Here is a 19,406-nt window from a genome sequence, read left to right as displayed (position 1 = left end):
CCTGAACTTGATGAACTAGACCAAACCGACCTAAGCAATTATTTATGAATTGAAAACCCTTGCAAAGAGAGGAGGTGGCGAACTCACGACAAAATAGAAATCCTTGGCTACTAATGGCTAAGTGTGCGAGCTGCGGCGATTCGCGGTGGCTGACGGCGAAGGGCGGCGACGGAAGACAAAATATGGTGAGCGAACTACGAACTACAAACAGAAACCAACCACGGAGGTGACAGAAGACATGCGAATCACGAAGAATAAGCCACCTAACTGAATCACGAACTCAAATCTCGGCACGATGGACGACGATTGCAGGTTTGAGACTAGTGTTCCAAGCTCTTGAAACCCTAATGGGCACAAAACCCAAGGTTCACAAAAAATTGTAGGGAAAAATATATGGCTTTGATGCCGTGTAGAGACTAAGGTCGGAGAGAATTAGATAGTTTTATTATCATTGTTGAAGAATATATATAGACAAATATACAAGGTTGACCTAATAATATAAAAAAACGATAAAGAACAAATTAATACAGATGATTACAATAATATAAAATATATGGTTGCAACGCTGGAACTTTTCCCATTAACTACTTGGGCCTCCATCTTGGCAGAAATCCTCGAAAGATGTCATTTTGGTCCCCCATTATTGGTAAATTTACTGCCAAGTTAGAGAAATGGAAGAATAATATGCTTTCCAAGGGGGAAGATGCACTCTAACTTTCTCGGTGTTCTATAGTGTCGGTTTATACCTCCTAAATTTTCAAAGCTCCTTTAATAGTAGTGTCTCATATGGAGAAAGTAGTGCACAATTTTATGTGGAGTGGAGGGCCTTGCAACTCTTTAAAACACCTTGTTAATTGGAAGATTACCTCTCTTCCTGTGAAATATGGGGGGCTAGGAGTGGAGATTTTCACAAAATAAATTTAGCTCTTTTACAGAAGTGGCTTTGGGGATTTATCCAAAAGAAATACTATTTGTGGAAAAGGTCCTTTCGAGCATTTATGGGCAAGGCTCTCAAGGATGGGGCTACTCTTCCTCCCAAAATAAATTTGACTTGTAGACCGTGGGTGGATATTGCTAGTAATAGCGCCTCCTCCACCAGTGTAATTGATACATTTGTATTTATGGAAGGAAAAATACTGCTGGCAGCTTCATGCAACCTTGAAACTATCTCTTGAACAGGTAGACTTCCATTTGGCAGCTTCATGCAATGAGCAATTAGTGAAGTTTCATGCAACTAGAAATAAGTTCCAAGACTATTCTCCTTCCTCTGTCTGTTCTCATTTTTTCTTATCAAATTTCCTTTTTTATATTTCTTCTCTACTGTCTTCTTCTCCTCTTTCCAACTCTTCTTCTTCTCCTCTTCCAACTCTTCTTTCAATTTTTTCTTTAAAACTCTGTCTTCTCCTATACTCTATCTTCTTCTTCTGCAATTCTTCTTATTCGTGAGTAAAGGCTAGCGGTGGTTGCAACGGTGAACGCAAGAGATGCCTTCAACTTTGTCTTCATGCTTCAGCTCCTTTGTGACAGGCGGGAGAATTAGGGCTTTTTCCCTTTTTAGTTTTTTACTTCTTAATCTCTTTCTTTTCTATTTTTTTGGTTTATAACCAGCGTGTCCAAGACATGTCCGAATTAAAAAAATAAAAATAAAGAGGACACGTAAAATAGCATGTCGGACACGTGTCCAGAGCGTGTCGCGTGTCCGACACGGACACTCTACCTAAAATGGAGTGTCCGTACTTATTAGAAAGAGGTATACTTGACAGAGAATGGGAGAGTTGGATGAGTCCAGGGGTGTCTCGAGAGTTTGATGAGGCCTTAATAGGACTATTTTTTTCGGTTGAATTTGTTTGATTAGATGCTTCATTTTAAAAAATATCATTATTTACTGTTTTTGTTTATCTTTTTATTTGTCTATACCTACATTAATTCTATTATTTTATGATTTTTATTACTTCCCTTAAAAAATTTATTCATAACATATTTTTGAGATTCAATCCGTTTTTGTGGCATACTTTTTAGATTCAATAAGTTTTTATATTTTATGTTTTCTTAAGCTTTTCTTATCCATATTCATATTTTCTTATATACATATTAATATTCTATAGTGATATAAGCAAACCTAAACAAATTTCAAATATTAACGTATCAAACAATATGAAATACATTTTTAAAATAGTAAAAGAAATGGCACGAAAAAACTTAAAATAATAAATTGTGAAGCTTTGGTTTATATTCTAACGATTTGGAGAGACGAAATTAAGTTCAAATTAGTATAACCTACTGTTGGTTTATTATTTGTAAATATTGGCTGTAAATTAGTTGTCAATATTAATTATTATTTTTATCTTTATTTCCATTTATGTTTTAGCCTATCTTCTGTATAAGAAGGCCATGTATTTCTTATGATTAATATATTGGAATACAAATAATTTGATTCCATCAAAATTAAGTTGGTATAAGAGCTTAGGAAGTAAACCCTAACTCTTAAAACCCTAGCCATCATCAAAAATACCAAACCCTAATTTTAAAACCCTAGCCGTCATCTACCTCCGGCGAACTCCCCACGGCAACGCAACTGTTGCCGTCGATCCGTCGTCTTCACCGTCGATCTACACTGGTGTCATCCGCACAGATCAAATAAATTCAAATATCCTAAAGACATTTAGAAACCCTAGCCTCTGAGCAGCTGCCGCCGCCCCCTTTTCATTGCCAGAACCCTAGCCGTCGTCGTCAAAAGGCGCACCTTACTTCCGGACGACTCCTTCGGGCTCGGGTTGTTCGCTTGCTGGGTTTATTTCGTCGTGGATTCTGTATCACTGATTGCAGATTCGGAGCTCGGAGGACATTGAGATTCGTTGCACCTCCGCCCGTCGCCCGTCGCCGTCTGTGCCTATTCCGTTGCCGTCTGACGTTGATTCGAGCAGTGTGCCTTCTTTCCATCGTCGTTCGCTGCTGGTCGTGGGTAGTTGCGCCACCGAAAGGGAACGACAGACCCACCTCTATAGGTCACCAGCGTTCGTAAGGAGGAAGACCATCAGAAATTTTTCTGGTGACCATCTGCTTTTTTTAGTTCGTGGGTTGTGGCTGTCTTACAAACCCTAGGCCGGTTTGGTCGGTTCGCTCGATTCGGCTCGGCTCAGTTCTGTTCGGTTTGCATTTAGGATCTGTTTGGTCCGGTTCGGACCGGTTCACTCAGATCGGTCTGGTCCATCCGGTTTGGTTCATCGGTTCTGTCTATTTCTTGCCATTTTTTTTGGCTTTCTGGTTCAGTCTTTCTACTCTACTATCAGTTTTGCGGTCTGATTGTTATAGTTAATCTGTTTTTTGCCACCATGGTTGAAGAAATCGTTGAAGTAACTCAAAGTTCTAACCAAAGTCTAGCGGAATATGAGAGTGATCGGGAGCAAGTTCACACTAATAGTGTTGACTCAAATCCATCTATTAAAGAGCATCTATCACAACAGCTAGAGACCAATTCGTCATTTGGTAATCTTTGTATTTCCTTGGCACAAACAGGTAATTACCCTAGAGCATTTTCTTGTTTTGACTCATCTCCGTGGATCATTGATTCCGGAGCTTCTGACCACATGACTAGTTCTTCCAAAATATTTGAATCATACTCACCTACATATTGCAATGAAAAAATTAAGGTTGCCGATGGCAGTTTCTCTTCTATTGCATGAAAGGGAACCATTAAATTAACCGAAAATATCACTCTTCAATCGGTTCTTCATGTTCCTAAATTAGCCTGCAATCTTCTATCAGTTAGTAAACTCTCTAAAGATTCTAACTGTCTTGTTACTTTCTATGCATCTCACTGTGTTTTTCAGGATCGGTCCTCGGGGAAGACGTTTGGATGTGCTAGGATGCTGGATGGCCTCTACTACTTTGATGAACCTTCTGGTAGTAATAAAATAACTCAGTGCTTTAGTAGTAACAGTTTTCTCTCTGTTAAAGAAAAAATTATGCTATGGCATTTTAGGCTAGGACATCCTAGTTTCTTCTATCTCAAATATCTATTCCCAGATTTTTTAAAGGAGTTAATTGTTCTCAATTTCATTGTGAAAACTGCATCTTTGCAAAACATCATCGATCCACATATTTGCCAAAACCTTACATGTCCTCCAAACCATTTTACTTAATTCATAGCGATGTTTGGGGTCCTTCTAAAGTTCTAACTCATAGTGGTAGACGGTGGTTTGTAACTTTTATTGATGCTCATACTCGCTTGTCTTGGGTTTATTTATTGACAAACAAATCTGATGTGAAAGATATTTTCAAATGTTTTTACAATATGATTGAAACCCAATTTCAAACCAAAATTAGTATCTTGCATTCTGACAATGGAACTGAATATTTCAATGAACATTTGAGTGAGTTTTTGAAAAATAAAGGTATTGCTCATCACTCCACTTGTCGAGATACTCCTCAACAAAATGGTATTGCTGAACGAAAAAATAGGCATTTACTGGAGGTTGCTCGGGCCATAATGTTTTCTATGAATGTCCCTAAGTACTTATGGGGGGAAGCTGTTCTTACGGCTACCTACCTAATAAATCGAATGCCTACGAAAGTTTTGAAGTTTAAAACTCCTCTTGATGCTTTGAAAGAATATTTTCCAACAACTCCTTTGAACTCTGATTTACCTCTCAAAGTTTTTGGGTGTACCACTTATGTGCATATTCCTAGTCTTTTTCGGTCGAAATTAGATCATAGAGCTATTAAATGCATTTTCTTGGGCTATGATTCTACGAAAAAAGGGTATAAATGTTTTGATCCTCAAACAAAAAAACTACATGTGAGTATGGATGTATCATTTTTGGAAAATCAACCGTTTTTTACCCAAAATTATCTTCGGGGGGAGAAACTAAATTTAGAGGATGATAAGTTTTGGGATATACCTGTTCCTCCTCCTAATGTTTTAAGCCCCAACTTTACTAGTCCTAGTCCGATCTTTACGAGTCCTTCAATGCCAAGTGTAGAAAATTCTGATTCAGGGGGAGAATTACTACGAAATGATCACATTGGTCCAAATCCTGAGTTTAAGTTTTATACTAGAAGAAGACTCAATCAAATGAATGAGGACCAGATAGCTGACTCATCACAGACCCAATCTGAAACTCTGAGGGATAATTCGGAAACTCCAGGTAATCAATCTCCGAGCTCCATTCTTGTCACTCTAAATATTGAAAATATCACACCTGTTGTTTATGATCTTGATGTTCCTATAGCCTTAAGAAAAGGAACTCGAACTTGCACCAAATATCCCATTGCAAACTATATCTCCTATGAAAATTATCAAGTAGTCATAAAGCCTTTACGTCTAGGATAACTAACTGGTTTATTCCAAGAAACATACCAGAAGCCCTAAATGATCCAAATTGGAAACTAGCTGTTATGGAGGAGATGAATGCTCTAAGAGATAAGAAAACTGTGGGGTGTAAATGGGTTTTTACAATCAAGTGTAATGCTGATGGTAGTGTTGAAAGGTATAAAGCTAGACTAGTTGCTAAGGGATTTACTCAAACCTATGGGATTGATTATCAGGAAACTTTTGCTCCTGTTGCTAAAATCAACTCCATTAGGATACTTTTATCTCTAGCTGCAAATTTAGATTGGCCTCTTCATCAACTCGATGTAAAAAATGCTTTTCTGAATGGAGATCTTGAAGAAGAAGTATTTATGAGTTTACCACCAGGTTTTGAAGCTAATCTTGGAAAGGATAAAGTATGTCGGTTAAAGAAATCTCTGTATGGAGTCAAACAATCTCCGAGAGCATGGTTTGAACGATTTGGTAAAGTAGTCATGAGCTATGGATTTCTTCAGAGTCAAGCTGATCATACCATCTTTTACAAACGTTCTGAAAGCAATAAAACTGCAATTTTGATTGTCTATGTAGATGACATTGTGCTTACAGGTGATGATGAAGTAGAACTGGCTACTTTAAAGAAAAGACTCGCAAGCGAATTTCAAATCAAGGACCTAGGAACGTTAAAGTACTTCCTAGGAATGGAGTTTGCAAGATCTAAGAAAGGTATCTTTGTTAACCAAAGAAAATATATTCTTTATTTACTTAGAGAAACAGGTTTGCTTGGATGCAAGGTAGCTGAGACCCCTATTGAACCTAATTTGAAACTGGAAGCTGCAAGAGAAGAAGAAGTAAAGGATAAGGAACGATATCAAAGTCTTGTGTGAAGACTCATCTACTTGTCTCACACACGTCCAGATATTACCTTTGCAGTAAGCATGGTAAGTCAATTTATGCACTCACCAGGATCAGTTCACCTTGCAGTAAGCATGGTAAGTCAATTTATGCACTCACCAGGATCAGTTCACCTTGAAGCTGTCTAAAGAATTTTAAGATATCTAAAAGGAACTCCAGGAAAAGGTATATTGTTCAAAAAACACAACCATTTGCAGGTTGAAGTTTATACCGATGCTGATTGGGCAGGAAGTATGACAGATAGAAGATCTACTTCTGGTTATTGTTCATTTGTTGGAGGTAACTTAGTAACAACTTGGCGAGGTAAGAAACAAAATGTAGTGGCTAGAAGCAGTGCTGAAGCAGAATTTATGGCCCTGGCCCATGGTATTTGAGAAGGGATGTGGATAAAAAGGTTACTCGAAGAATTGAGAGTATTTCAGAAAGCACGCATAAAAGTTTATTGCGACAACAAGGCTGCCATCTCGATAGCCCACAATCCAGTTCAACATGATAGGACTAAGCATATTGAAATTGACAAACATTTCATAAAAGAAAAAGTTGATACCGGCGTGATATGTATCCCTTACCTCCCAACAATGGAGCAGACTGCCGATGTGTTGACAAAAGGACTACCGAAAGTACAATTTGACAAGATGGTTTACAAGCTGGCAATGGAAGATATCTTTCAACCAGCTTGAGGGGGAATGTTGGTTTATTATTTGTAAATATTAGCTGTAAATTAGTTGTCAATATTAATTATTATTTTTATCTTTATTTCCATTTATGTTTGAGCCTATCTTCTATATAAGAAGGCCATGTATTTCTTATGATTAATATATTGGAATACAAATAATTTGATTCCATCAAAACTAAGTCCTACCCAATATATTTATGGCAGATTTTTTTTTAATAGAATTTGAAAAATTTTAATTGTGAAAAAAATAAATAAAAGGAGAGAATACATAGGGTCTAAAACTTGAGAGAGTTTTGAGGAGTTTGGTTTGGTTAGTTTTTTGTTTTTCTGTTTTTTTTTAATGAAGTTAGAAAGGTTTTAAACATGAAGAAAAAGATAAAAGTAACAAATTTTGAAAGGTATCAGATTAAAATCGAGAGTTCTTTTGTCTATGGTCTTAAATTTTAAGAACCTCCTTTTTCGAGAATTAGTTGATTCTTGTGCAGATTGGCTTGCTAGTCAAACAGTGGTTCTTCTCTTAGGTTTACATATTGGTGAAAAACCTCCTAATAGTCTCTTTTTCCCTATTGATTGCATATGTAATGGGGTCTCCATGCCCCGTCTCGTCATTTTTTCTCAGTTTGATGGGCTTTAGTCCCATTTCATTCCCAAAAAATTAAAAATTAGAATATAGTGAAATTTATGGGATTGATTGATTATGAGTTTTCTATAAAGATTTATATTTAAATGAAGAGTTTTTTTTTCAAGAGAATTATATTTATTATTAGTTTGTATTTTCAGTATTATAAGAACAAAATGTATGGAAACATATATTTTATATTATAAAGTACATTTATAAGTACAAACTTAAAATATCTATAAACAAAATTAAAATAAATAGGTAACAATATTATATTATATATACTAATATATGAAAAATATTATGGCTTCTATAATTGGGAGGGTTAGGTGATCGCCTCACTCGCCTTTACCCTTAAGCCGGCCCTGGATGAGTCTAGTGAGTAAGCTACACAATTTTTGTCCCAACAGTGGTGAAGATGGAGTAGACTGGACTCTAGAAAAAATAAGTCCTTCACGACGAAAACTGCTTTCCTAAAATTTGCGGAAGCCCCTCAGAAATTATGGGTTCCCTTGATCAACTCCATATTTGCTCACCACCCGAAAAGCTCCAAAGGAAATTAATCAACTGGGCTCTTTTTCCCAATGTCCAGCCTCTGATTGAGAAACGAGAAAATCCTTGACCACTTGTTTATCCATTGCCCTTTTGCCTACAATAGTTGCTTTTATTCAAGGTTTTTGGCTTAACATTTTGTCTTCCAAAGAGAACCATTGGAAGTTCTTATTTTTTTAATAGTATACCGTTGAATGCCTCTTTATGATGTTTGAAGCACAAACTTTTTTTTTTTATTATTTTTATTATTTTTTGGTAATTATAGCCTAGCCATGATTCTTCGAGATTGGAAGTCTACTCTACACCAGTTTTCCGGCGGGGGGGGGGGGGGGGGAACTATTTGTCCCCCTTCCCTTAGGCGATCTTTCTTGTTACTTTTAACAAATTTTTGTCTCTTATTAGAAAAATAAGACAAGAAATCTTCAGAATAAACATGGGAAATGGTTATAAGTATTTCTTCAAATAACTCTGTCCATGTCATGTTCTAGTATAACATTCTTGATCGATTTACATCAAAAGAAATGAAGAAAATATTAAATCTTCCATTAGACTTGCATTGCGTTTTTATAAAAATTATAAATATGTTGCTTTGGGATCTGAACCTTTTTTTTTGGCATATGCAGTACGAAACAGGATGGTTTTCCCAGCGTATACTTAATTGTTTACGACAACGAGTCATGATGAGGTTTCTATCAGTGTTCCCAACTTCAGGTGCTGAAGCTTTACTTAGAGCAGCCTCTGAAAGTTTTGAAAGACTTAAGAGGGAGTATAGAAAAGATTGCTCAAAGATTGACCAGGGAAATGACCACCAAGCCAATGCAGGTTTTAAATTAAAACTGTACTCTACACTTTGGTCTTATTTGTGTGTTTACCTTTTTTCCCATTTCATTGGGAATAAGAACATAGCATGATTGAAAGTAAAATTCCCAAAACAATCGATGGGGATAGTAGAAATATGGCCACCAAATAGGAAGAAAGAAATAACATTCTAATTAGACTTATTAAGAAACAAATGAGTGTTGATGTGGAATAAACCCTAAGCTCGAGAAAAAGAAAGTTCATATTAAGAACAAGGTAGGATTTGTGTCTCTTCTAGTCTTCTTCTTCTTCTTCTTCTTTTTCTTTATTTAACTCCATGTATATTTTTGTGCATTTAATTGAATTTTTACAAATGCCTGGATGAAATTTGATCTATTTGTGAATTCTAACTTATTTTATATATTATGAACAAGGTAGGATTTAGTCTCTTATAGTCTTCTTATTCTTTCTTCTTTTTTTGTTCCCTTTTAACTCCATGTATATTTTTCTGCATTTAATTGAACAAAGATACACACTTTTAATTGGTATATGAAAAGGAATAAAATTGTTCAATGATAAAAATTCCGAGAGGAGTGAAAAGGAGAAATAAAAGAAGACAAATAACAAGACAACATATTTGAAAACAAAGCAAAGTTAACTAGGAGTTATAAATGCCTCTCAATTCATACAAATCATACTAGGTGAGTAATTATAGAATAAATCGGAAAGAGAACACCATTTCGAGACTTTGAACTTGGCAATGTTGAAACAATTCGAATGCCATAACTCAACGGCTATAAGGCTTAAACGGCTATAAAACAGACAAATCTTATAAGCTACATCAAATTCCCCCTACTAAAAAAAAAAACTCGTCCTTGAGTGTTACTTGGCTAGAACAAAATCGTCTTCTGCTTTGTACTCATATATGTCAGCTACATTAAAGACTGGATTAATCTTAAGGTCTGCCGATAAGTTGATCCGGTAGGCATTGTCGCCATATTGCTGGAGTACTTCAAAGGGACCAATTTTTTTGTTATGTAGCTTGTGATAAGTTCCCTTAGGAAAGCGAGACTTTTTGAGGTAGACCATAACAAGATCTCCGGGGTTAAATTGCTTGGTCGTCTATGAGCATCTTCTGTCGTTTTGTAGGAGTTTGTAGCTTGTAGTAAATTTTGTATCACTTCCTTGTGTAGCTCCACAATCCTTTACGCCATATGCTCTGCTTCCTGGTTAAAATCCACAGTATATGGAAGATTAGTAAGATCTACTGTTAGTCTAGGAAGCCTTGTATACACAATGTCAATGGGGGACTTCTCTCTGGATCGGTTCTTCATATGATTATATGCAAACTCGGGTTGTGCAAGCATAAGATCCCATTGTTTTGGCCTGTTTCCTCCTAGACATCGCATGAGGTTTCCCAATGTTCTATTAGTGACCACTGTTTTGCCGTCTGTTTGCGGGTAGTGACCTCTGTTTGGCCGTCTGTTTGCGGGTGGGTAGTTGTGCTAAATTTCAAACCTGTATCAAACTTTTTCCACAAAGTTTTCCAGAAATGACTTAAAAATTTTACATTCCGATCTGACACTATGGTCCCAGGAACGCCATGTAATCTTACAATTTCTCTAAAAAACAAGTTAGCTATGTAGATGGCATCCGAAGTCTTCTTACAAGGTAAGAAATGAGACATTTTACTAAAACGGTCGACAACAACTAAAACGGAATCGTAGCCTCTTTGGGTTTTTGGTAAACCAAGTATAAAGTCCATCGATAGGTCTTCCCAAATAGATTTAGGAATTGGTAAGGGAGAGTATAGACCTGTGTTTTGTGACTGTCCCTTAGCTGTTTGGCATATGAGACAACAGCTTACAAAGTTGTATACGTCCCTGCGTAGTTGGGGCCAAAAGAAACGATTTGTAACAAGATCAAGGGACTTATCACGTCCCAAGTGTCCTGCCCGCCACTTTGTAGGTCTTTAATCAATGTTTCCCGAAGAGATGTACGAGGAATACACAAACGATCCCATTTGAAAAGAAATCCATCAACAATGTGGAAATCCTTGCAATTGACATGCTGGTTTCATTGTGTCCAGATGCTATGAAAGTCGCTGTCATGCTCGTAGGATGTTGGTAGATGATCAAATGTTATTATTTGTCCAGCAAGAAGAGTTAGAAGGCTAGCTTTTCTACTTAAAGCATCAGTGCCTGCTTGATGTTTGATTACAAAATCGAACTTTTTAATAAAGGATATCCAACGGAGCATGCATACGATTAATAGTTTTTGAGTTTGTATATATTTAAGAGAAAAATCATCAGTATATAGGATAAATTCTTTTCCAATTCGATAATGTTCCCATTGTTTTAAGGCCTTGATTAAAGCATATAGTTCTTGTTCGTATGTACACCATTTTTGTCTCGGAGGAGTAAGTTTTTCACTAAAATACTCTTGTCCTTTTTGAGACAAAGACAGCTCCTATTCCGATTCCAGATGCATCCACAGCTACTTCAAATGGTTGTGGGAAATCAAGTCGGCCTAGAACTGGGGTGGAGCTAAGTTTATTCTTTAGGTCCCTGAAGCTAGTGTCTTGTTCGGTATTCCAAAAAAATTGTTTTTCTTTAAACATTATGTCAAAGGAGTAGCTATAGTGCTGAAATGTCGGATAAATTTTCGATAAAATGAAGCTAAGCCTAAAAAACACTGAACATCACGGACGGATGTGGGGGTAGGCCATTGTTGAATTGCAGGTCGAACTGATATACCATATTTATTGATAAAAAATTCAAGGAATGCTGATGCAAACTTGCACTAGAGTTTCTTGGAGAAATATGAATGTTGATTTTATTAAGGAGGCAAGCTTCTAGTTATAGAGGTTGCTGGACAACAACTCATAAAGTAATTACAAGTTACCGTGAGGTAACTACCAAACTGTTTTAAACTAGAATACAGCAAACTAGTTCTTAACAGAAAACTAACAGCTAGCTATTACATCAATTTCCCCTACCGTAAAATAGAACTCGTCCTCCAGTTAAGAGGAATATTAAAGGCATCCGGAGGGTGATAATTGTACAAATCAGCAACGTTGAAGATAGGGCTTATGTTATATGCTGTTGGAAGTTGTAGCTTGTAAGCGTTGGTTCCATAGCGTTCAAGTATTGGAAAGAGGCCTAACTTCTTTTTCGTTAGCTTAGAGTAGTAGGAAATCTGCGCTTCCTCAAATGAATCATGACCAAATCTCCCACTTGAAATTCTTTCGAACGACGTCCTTTGTTAGCTGTAGCTTTGTATTTCTCATTTGACTTGGCTATGTGATCACGAACTTCTTGATGGAGCTCTTGAATTCTGTTGGCCATTTTCTCTGCTTCAAGACTGAGATTAACAGAGGAAGGTAGATTAGTTAGATCTAAAGTTAATCGAGGGAGTTTAGTGTAAACTACCTCAAATGGGGACTTCCCTGTAGTTCTATTCTTCATGTGGTTGTAGGCGAACTCTGCTTGAGCCAAAGATATGTCCATTGCTTAGGATGGTCACCACTGATACATCTAATAAGGTTGCCCAACGATCGGTTTGTAACCTCTGTCTGATCATCCGTTTGAGGATGGCTAGTGGTGCTAAATTTTAATGATGTATCAAATTTTTTCCATAGGGTATGCCAAAAGTGACTTAAAAACTTAACATCGCGATCAGAAACTATTGACTTGGGAATTCCATGAAGATGGATAATTTCTCTAAAAAATAGAGTAGCAATAGCCACCGCATCAGATGTCTTTTCACATGCTAGAAAGTGTGGCATTTTTCTAAATCTGTCTACAACCACCATCACGGATCAAACCCCCGTTGCGTTCTAGGCAGACCAAGGACAAAGTCCATTGATAGATCCTCCCAAATGTTCTTCGGGATAGGTAAAGGTCTATAGAGTCCTGTGTTTTGTGTGGTACCTTTATAAGTGTGACACGTAAAACATTTGAAAATATAGTTTGTGACATCTTTGCAGATTTGTGGCCAGAAGACCGAGCGGTAACAATATCAAGAGTTTTGTCTCTGCCTTAGTGACCCGCAAGGCCACCCACGCGGGTGTCATGTAAAATGGCCTCCCGAAGGGATGTATGAGGAATACACACTGTGTTCCCTTTAAAAAGGTACCCTTCTACTATATGGAAATCATCTACTGCAATATGATTACGGCATTTATACTAAATATCATGGAAATCTATGTCTCCTTCATACATGTCAGGGAGATATTCAAAGGCCACAATTTCACCTTTACGAAGTGTCAAAAGGTTGCCTTTTCGGCTTAAAGCATCATCGGCTTTATTAGTGCTACTCGCCCGATGTTTGATGACAAACTCAAACCACTGTAGAAAAGATAGCCATCGCGCATTCATGTGACTTATAGTTTTCTGAGTGTGTAAAAACTTTAAAGAGAAATCATAAGTAAATAAGATAAACTCCTTGCTTAAAAGATAGTGTTCCCATTGTTTTAAAGAGCGGACTAAAACATAGAGTTCTTGTTCATAGGTGCTCCACTTTTGTCTAGATAGGCTAAGTTTCTCACTAAAGTATTCAATGGGATGATTATTTTGTGAAAGGACGGCTCGTATTCCTATTCCAGAAGCGTCTACAGCTACTTCAAAGGGAAGGTCAAAATTTGGTAGTGCTAAAACTGGGCTTTGGCTTAATTTATTTCGTATAAGGTGGAAACTTTCAATTTGTGGCTGTCCCCATGAGAACTGTCCTTTCTTTAAGCAATTGGTTAGAGGGGAGACAATTGAACTAAAGTTTCGAATAAATTTTCTATAGAAAGATGCAATCCCTAGAAAACATTGGACATCCTTTACTGTTTTAGGTTTAGCCCATTCTATTATTGCTCTAATTTTTACAGGGTCCATGCTGATTTTGTTATAGCCAATAATGAATCCTAAGAAAGAAATTTCTGTGGTTACAAATAAACATTTCTTCATATTTATGACTAGTTTATTGGATGCCAAAGTACAGAAGAGCAACTTAAGGTGTTGAATATGGTTAGTCATGCTTTGGCTATAAATGAGGATATCATCAAAATAAACAACAACAAATTTATTGATGAACGGAAGCAAAACCTGGTGCCTAAGCCGCATGAAGATGCTTGGTGCGTTGGAGAGTCCAAATGGCATAACTAGCCACTCAAATAAGCCCTCATTTGTCTTAAATGTCGTCTTCCATTCATCGCCCGGTCAAATTCTTATTTGGTGGTAACCACTCTTTAAATCGACTTTAGAAAAGATTGTAGCTCCTCCCAATTGATCCAATAGGTCAGTTGGGGAATCTATACTTTATGGTTATTTTATTTATTGCTCTACTGTCCACACACAAGCACCATGTGCCATCCTTTTTTGGTGCAAGGAGGGCGAGCACAGCGCAAGGACTTAGGCTCGGTTGTATATGCCCCTTATCGAGTAATTCCTGAATTTTATCGTGTAAGATCTTATATTCGGATGGGCTCATACTATAATGGGGTAAATTAGGTAAAGTAGCTCCCGGGAGAAGGTCAATGTTGTGTTGCATATTCCGAAGGAGTGGTAGCCCATTCGGCATGTCCACAATAGTGCTGAATTCGTTTAATAGTGGCTGTATTTCTGGGTGAATAGTATTGCTGCCTTCATCAGAGCCAAACTCCTTGATAATCAAACCTAGGATAGGCTCTTTGTGATTAGCAATAAAGTTTTTGGCCGAAGAGATGGTAAATAAGCTACTTTTCCCTTTGTCACTATCTTTCAGTGGGAGGGTTTTAGTTGGGTTCAATGGAAGTAGCACCACCTTTTTATCCATCCAAAAGAATTCGTATGTATTGTCCCATCCCTTATGTAAGGCTTGAGTATCGTATTGCCATGCACGTCCTAGTAAAACATGGCAAACATCCATGTCTAACACATCACACACTATTTGGTCTTTATAGGTCGCTCCAATAGAAAGGGCCACAGTGCATGTATGTGTAACTTGGGTTTCACCGCCCTTCTTGATCCAAGACACCTTATAAGGTGCAGGGTGAGGAGATAAGGGTAAGTGCAAACCCGTGACCAACTTACTTGCGATAATATTTTCTGTACTTCCACTATCGACTATGATGTTGCAAATCTTACCATTTGATCGTGCATCTCGTCTTGAAAGGAGCATGACGCTGGTGGGGTAATTCTGATTTTGGGGTTAGAAGAATTCTCTCAAGAACACAAGAAATGAGCTCCCCGATGTCTGGTTTGTTCAGTATACTCAATTTCGTCTTCAAGATCATCGGCACTGTCTTCTTGACCATCTTCTTCTTCTACCAATGTAATCGCTTTCCTTTGAGGACATTCATTAGATAAGTGGCCGGTTTGTCCACAACGGAAACACTTACCTAATATTGGCTGGCTGTATCAGTATGTGTTGCTATTCTTCTTCCCTGCCACATTATTAGTTGATTTAGTTTTATCAAGATTAAGTGCAGATTGTTTACCTTTGGTTGCGCTTGATGTATGGAGAGGAGAAGCGCTTGATGTATTGAGAGGAGAAGCGCTTGATGTATGGAGAGGAGAAGAAAGATTGTCTCCGGAAGCAGCCATCTTTTTAGACGTTCCCCCTTGTTCCCACGTTCTTCTTCTTGAATATTGCTTCTTGAAACGATTTCCAATCTGTTCTTCGATAGTGGTTGCCATGGACATAGCTTCATTTAAGTAGCCTATTGGTTGCAAGACTATTTGTTCTTTAATGTCAACGTGCAAGCCACCAATGTATCTTGCAACTAAGTAATGTTGACTTTCCACCAAATTGGTTCTTGCTCCCAATCGATGAAATTCTTCCGTATAATCTGCTATAGACCTTGAACCTTGTTTACAGTTTTGATATGGTTGTACAAGATTTGTTCTAAATTAACCGGAAGAAAACGTTCCCTCATAAGTTTCTTCATTCTTTCCCAACTCCAAATAGGTTGTTTGCCATATCTTTGCCTATTGATTTCTAATTGATCCCACCAAGCAGAGGCTCCCCCTTTCAGTTTAAAAGCCACTAATCTAACTTTTTTGTGCTCTGGGGTTCCCATATAACTGAAAAAATTTTCTACATTTTTTATCCAATCCAAAAATCCCTCTATATCCATTTTGCCATGAAAACTAGGAAGGTGATTTTTATCTTATACTCACTGTTTTCTTGTTGTCTGGTTGGGTTAGGATACCTACCAAACCTTTCACCTTCGAACTCCCACGGTTGTTCCTCTTCATCACTTGAGGAGTCAAACATTAGATCATGTCGCCGCTGGAATAATGGATTCCGATTGACTTCTTGGCGCATTTGATGTGGTTCTTGAAAGTTTCTTGGCCCTAGATGAACTTCTTGCGGCCTTCTTGGTGGGGCTGCTTGCCTTTCTTGCAGATAGGTGTTTCTTCAGTCCTCAACTCCAACTTCTTGATTCATTCTTGTTTGGAGATGGGGGAGAAGTTCTCATCGGAGTTTATTGCACACTCAACGCCTCGAGTTTTTCATGGATGATTTCCAGAATGTGTTTAATCTCACCTACATCCTTTTGGATAGTTTTCACTTCTCCTGAAGTCATAAAAGAGCATTTGGCCAAGTTTATATAGAATTTATTCTGTTCAAGGGTTTGAAAAAGAGCATGGAGGTACTGCAAATGATCATGCTTTGTGTTACAGTATATATATTAGCATATTATATTCTGTATATTATATTCTCTTGTATTAATATGTATTAATTTGTCCTTTACCTTCTTCTTATAGGATTAGGTCAACCTTGTATATTTGTCTACATATATATAGACTTTAATAATGATAATAAGGGACATTGGATTCTCTCAAACCCTAGTGTTTACATGGTATCAGAACCACTAGGTTTCTTCTAAAATTTTTGAACTTAGGGTTTTGTGCCCACGAGGGTTTTGTACCCATTAGGGTTTTGTGAATTGGTATCCAACTCAACTCACCATCACCCACTACTGTTGCCACCATCGCTCACGCTGCTGTTTGTGGGTTTCCGTTGCCAACGTTGCTATTCGTGCGTTTCCGTCGCCGACGCTGCTGTTCGTGGTTTCTGTCTCGCCGACATTCGCGCTTCCGTCGCCGCCAACTGCCGCCCATCATCGTCGCCATACGCCTCCGTCACCGCCCGTTGGAGTACTTTAGGGGGGAAAAACCTTCATTAATTTCTAGAAGCAGTTTTTTACCAATTATTCTGCCACTAACTTCATCAAATTATACATTTAGATCAGCAAGGAATGTGTAAATCCAATCATCTTCTATTGTTTTCAGATGATATTTATAGTCATCCGAAGATTTCTACTCATGAGTATCAAAAAGGTCTAGGTCTTGTCAAATCCTTTTTAAAGAATTAAACTATTTTGAAACCGTATCGGTTCCTTGTCGCGTTTCTCTTAGTTTTAGTGTCAGTTCGAATGCCTGTGATTGATTTTCTAAGTCAGAATACATCTCATTTACGTTTTTTAATAAGTCACTTGCTACATAATAACACATAGTTAGCACTGACCGCCTCGTCCATAGTGTTAACTCACCATTTCATTACCATGGAATTTTACGTATCCCATGTATTAAATAAAGGATCTTATACGGCCGGTTTTATTATTATTATTATTATTTTATTATTATATTTCTAGTAAGATAGCCAATTTACCTTGCCCACGAGTATACATCCGAACACTTTGAGACCAACGAAAAAAATTATCTCCATTAAGCGGGATACTAGTAATTTGGATAGTTCGAGACCAATGAAAAAAATTATCTCCATTAAGTGGGATACTAGTAATTTGAACTGGGTTTCAGAAATGTTAGAGTGAGTCTGTTTTCTTTGAAGATTCATCAGTCATAACTACTGATTTGAACCACAAAAAAGAAGAAAAAATAATAGAAGCATAACCTACAGCAGGAAAGTTGAATCGTCCCAAAAAACTAGATTGAACCGAATTAGAAACTTGAAGTGGATTGAACTAGAAATTTGAATCGAAACGAACCAGAACTTTAAATCGAATCGAACTGGAATTTTGAACCAGTGACCTAGCAGCAATTTTGAACAATTTCTGCAAAGCGATTCAATCAATAGCGGCGGTCCTCATATACAAAGATGGCAATGAAAAATGGTTATTGTAGTGGATGACATTTTCAATTTTTCAACCTCAAAATTTTCATTATTGGGCTTTTTCTGCTGTTAAAATAACAGCGAACTAGGTTTTTCTTATTGATTTTGTTAACACTTCTCTGCTATTTCCTTTATTTAAACTTTTGGTCTCTGTTAGTGTACGTGGTTTTAAATTACAATAGATGTTTAATGCCCTTATACATGTTTAAAGATTTCATTAAAAGGTTCATTCTGTAGTACACAAGATGGTTGTTAAGTTATACGAAGCTTATTGACGATGATTAAATTTTGTAGCCTTGATTAATGAAGATAAACTGGAAGCTAATTACGCTGAAGATGATGAAGAAGATGACATAGCAATTGAGAGTGGTGATGAGGGATTAGATGCATATGAAGAATTCGATATGGTAATCCCAGGTCCATCTCATCTCATTTCATATATTAATTTTTATGTTTCTGCTTTTATTTCTAATTTTTCCTTATTCTGTAGGTTGGTGACAATGACGAGATTTCTCTGCAGTCACATTCATGTAACTAATTACCCACCTTTTGTACAAATCCTGATTTTTTCTTTTAAGTTTTGTTGTTTGATGAGGGGGTATATTTTTGCTATGTTTTTAAGAAAATGATTTTTCTGGTTTCTTGTATATGAGTTTGATCACTTTGTGAAGATGGTTGACGAAGAGAAGATAATTTTGAGGGATTCCTTTGCCAATGGAGTGTAGTAGTTGGTAAATGTGGGATAGTGGTGATAGATGGAATATCATATCTAAACCCTTGGAAAGTAGAGGTTTAGGGTTAGTAACTTAAGAAGGAAGACTGAAACTTTATTGACCAAATTGGTCATTGAGGTTTTTGAGTGAACTGAATGAACTAAAATGGTGGTTAGCATCTGTCAAAGGGAAATTTGGGAGGTTCAAAAAGTGAAATTTGAGCAGAAAGTTCGAGATGCATTTGGTCGAACATTACAACGTTCGAAGCTACTTTTAAGGAGTTATCTTCAATGGTTGCAATGGTATGGAAACAAAACTTCTTGGAATGATATTTGTTTGGCAACCAATCTTTGGCCTTGACTTTTTTGAACTTTTGGGTTGGAGAACATTGTTTTGCGAAGCTTGGAAGGAAGATTTTCCCAAGATCACGTTATTGTAAGAAGAAACCTTTTGGGTGAACTTGGTGGGCTTTTACAGTTGATTGTGGGAGGGATTTCGATTAGTAGGGCAGATAAGATTTTGGTCACTTAAGAAGTTGGATTTCTTGCTAAATCCCTTATGATTTATTTTTTAATACAACGCGTAGGAGTGAGGATTCGAACTCACAACTTTTTAGTCAGATATAGGTGCCTCAACTAGTTGAACTAAGCTTAAGTTGACTTATGAATGATTGGTTGCTTCTTTATTATGAAAGAAATCTCATTTCTAGAAAACTAA

The 19,406-nt window shown here is 37.1% G+C and overlaps 2 protein-coding genes across 8 annotated transcripts in view; both read left to right on the top strand.

Annotated features, from left to right (window-relative positions):
* LOC111023964 (uncharacterized) overlaps positions 1-19,406 on the top strand; it is a 48,415-nt gene that overhangs the window by 28,192 nt on the left and 817 nt on the right. For 4 of the 7 annotated variants that reach the window (XM_088119592.1, XM_088119591.1, XM_088119593.1 and 1 more), the window contains 3 exons: positions 8,694-8,892; positions 18,271-18,383; positions 18,467-18,506. In XM_088119592.1, the coding sequence (XP_087975718.1) occupies positions 8,694-8,892; positions 18,271-18,383; positions 18,467-18,506 (352 nt within the window). Of the gene's footprint in view, positions 1-3,830; positions 4,154-8,693; positions 8,893-12,856; positions 13,002-18,270; positions 18,390-18,466; positions 18,507-19,406 lie in introns of those variants that run through there. The other 3 variants (XR_015788764.1, XM_088119595.1, XM_088119596.1) reach the window with 3 other exon arrangements.
* Positions 4,295-5,332, top strand: LOC148208226 (uncharacterized). The gene has a single exon (XM_088119598.1). It carries the CDS (start codon positions 4,805-4,807, stop codon positions 5,330-5,332), a length of 528 nt encoding a protein of 175 aa, XP_087975724.1. The 5' UTR covers positions 4,295-4,804.

This window comes from Momordica charantia (genome assembly GCF_013281855.1).
Source record: "Momordica charantia cultivar OHB3-1 chromosome 11 unlocalized genomic scaffold, Mcharantia_2.0 BLBB01000011.1, whole genome shotgun sequence".
Lineage (NCBI taxonomy): Eukaryota > Viridiplantae > Streptophyta > Magnoliopsida > Cucurbitales > Cucurbitaceae > Momordica > Momordica charantia.
Note: the sequence above shows the minus strand (reverse complement) of the source record. Positions and strands in the feature narration are given on the sequence as shown.

Bases quoted from the DNA above. Each gene is read 5' to 3' on its own strand.
- LOC148208226 (XM_088119598.1), top strand. From the start codon at position 4,805: ATGGATGTATCATTTTTGGAAAATCAACCGTTTTTTACCCAAAATTAT.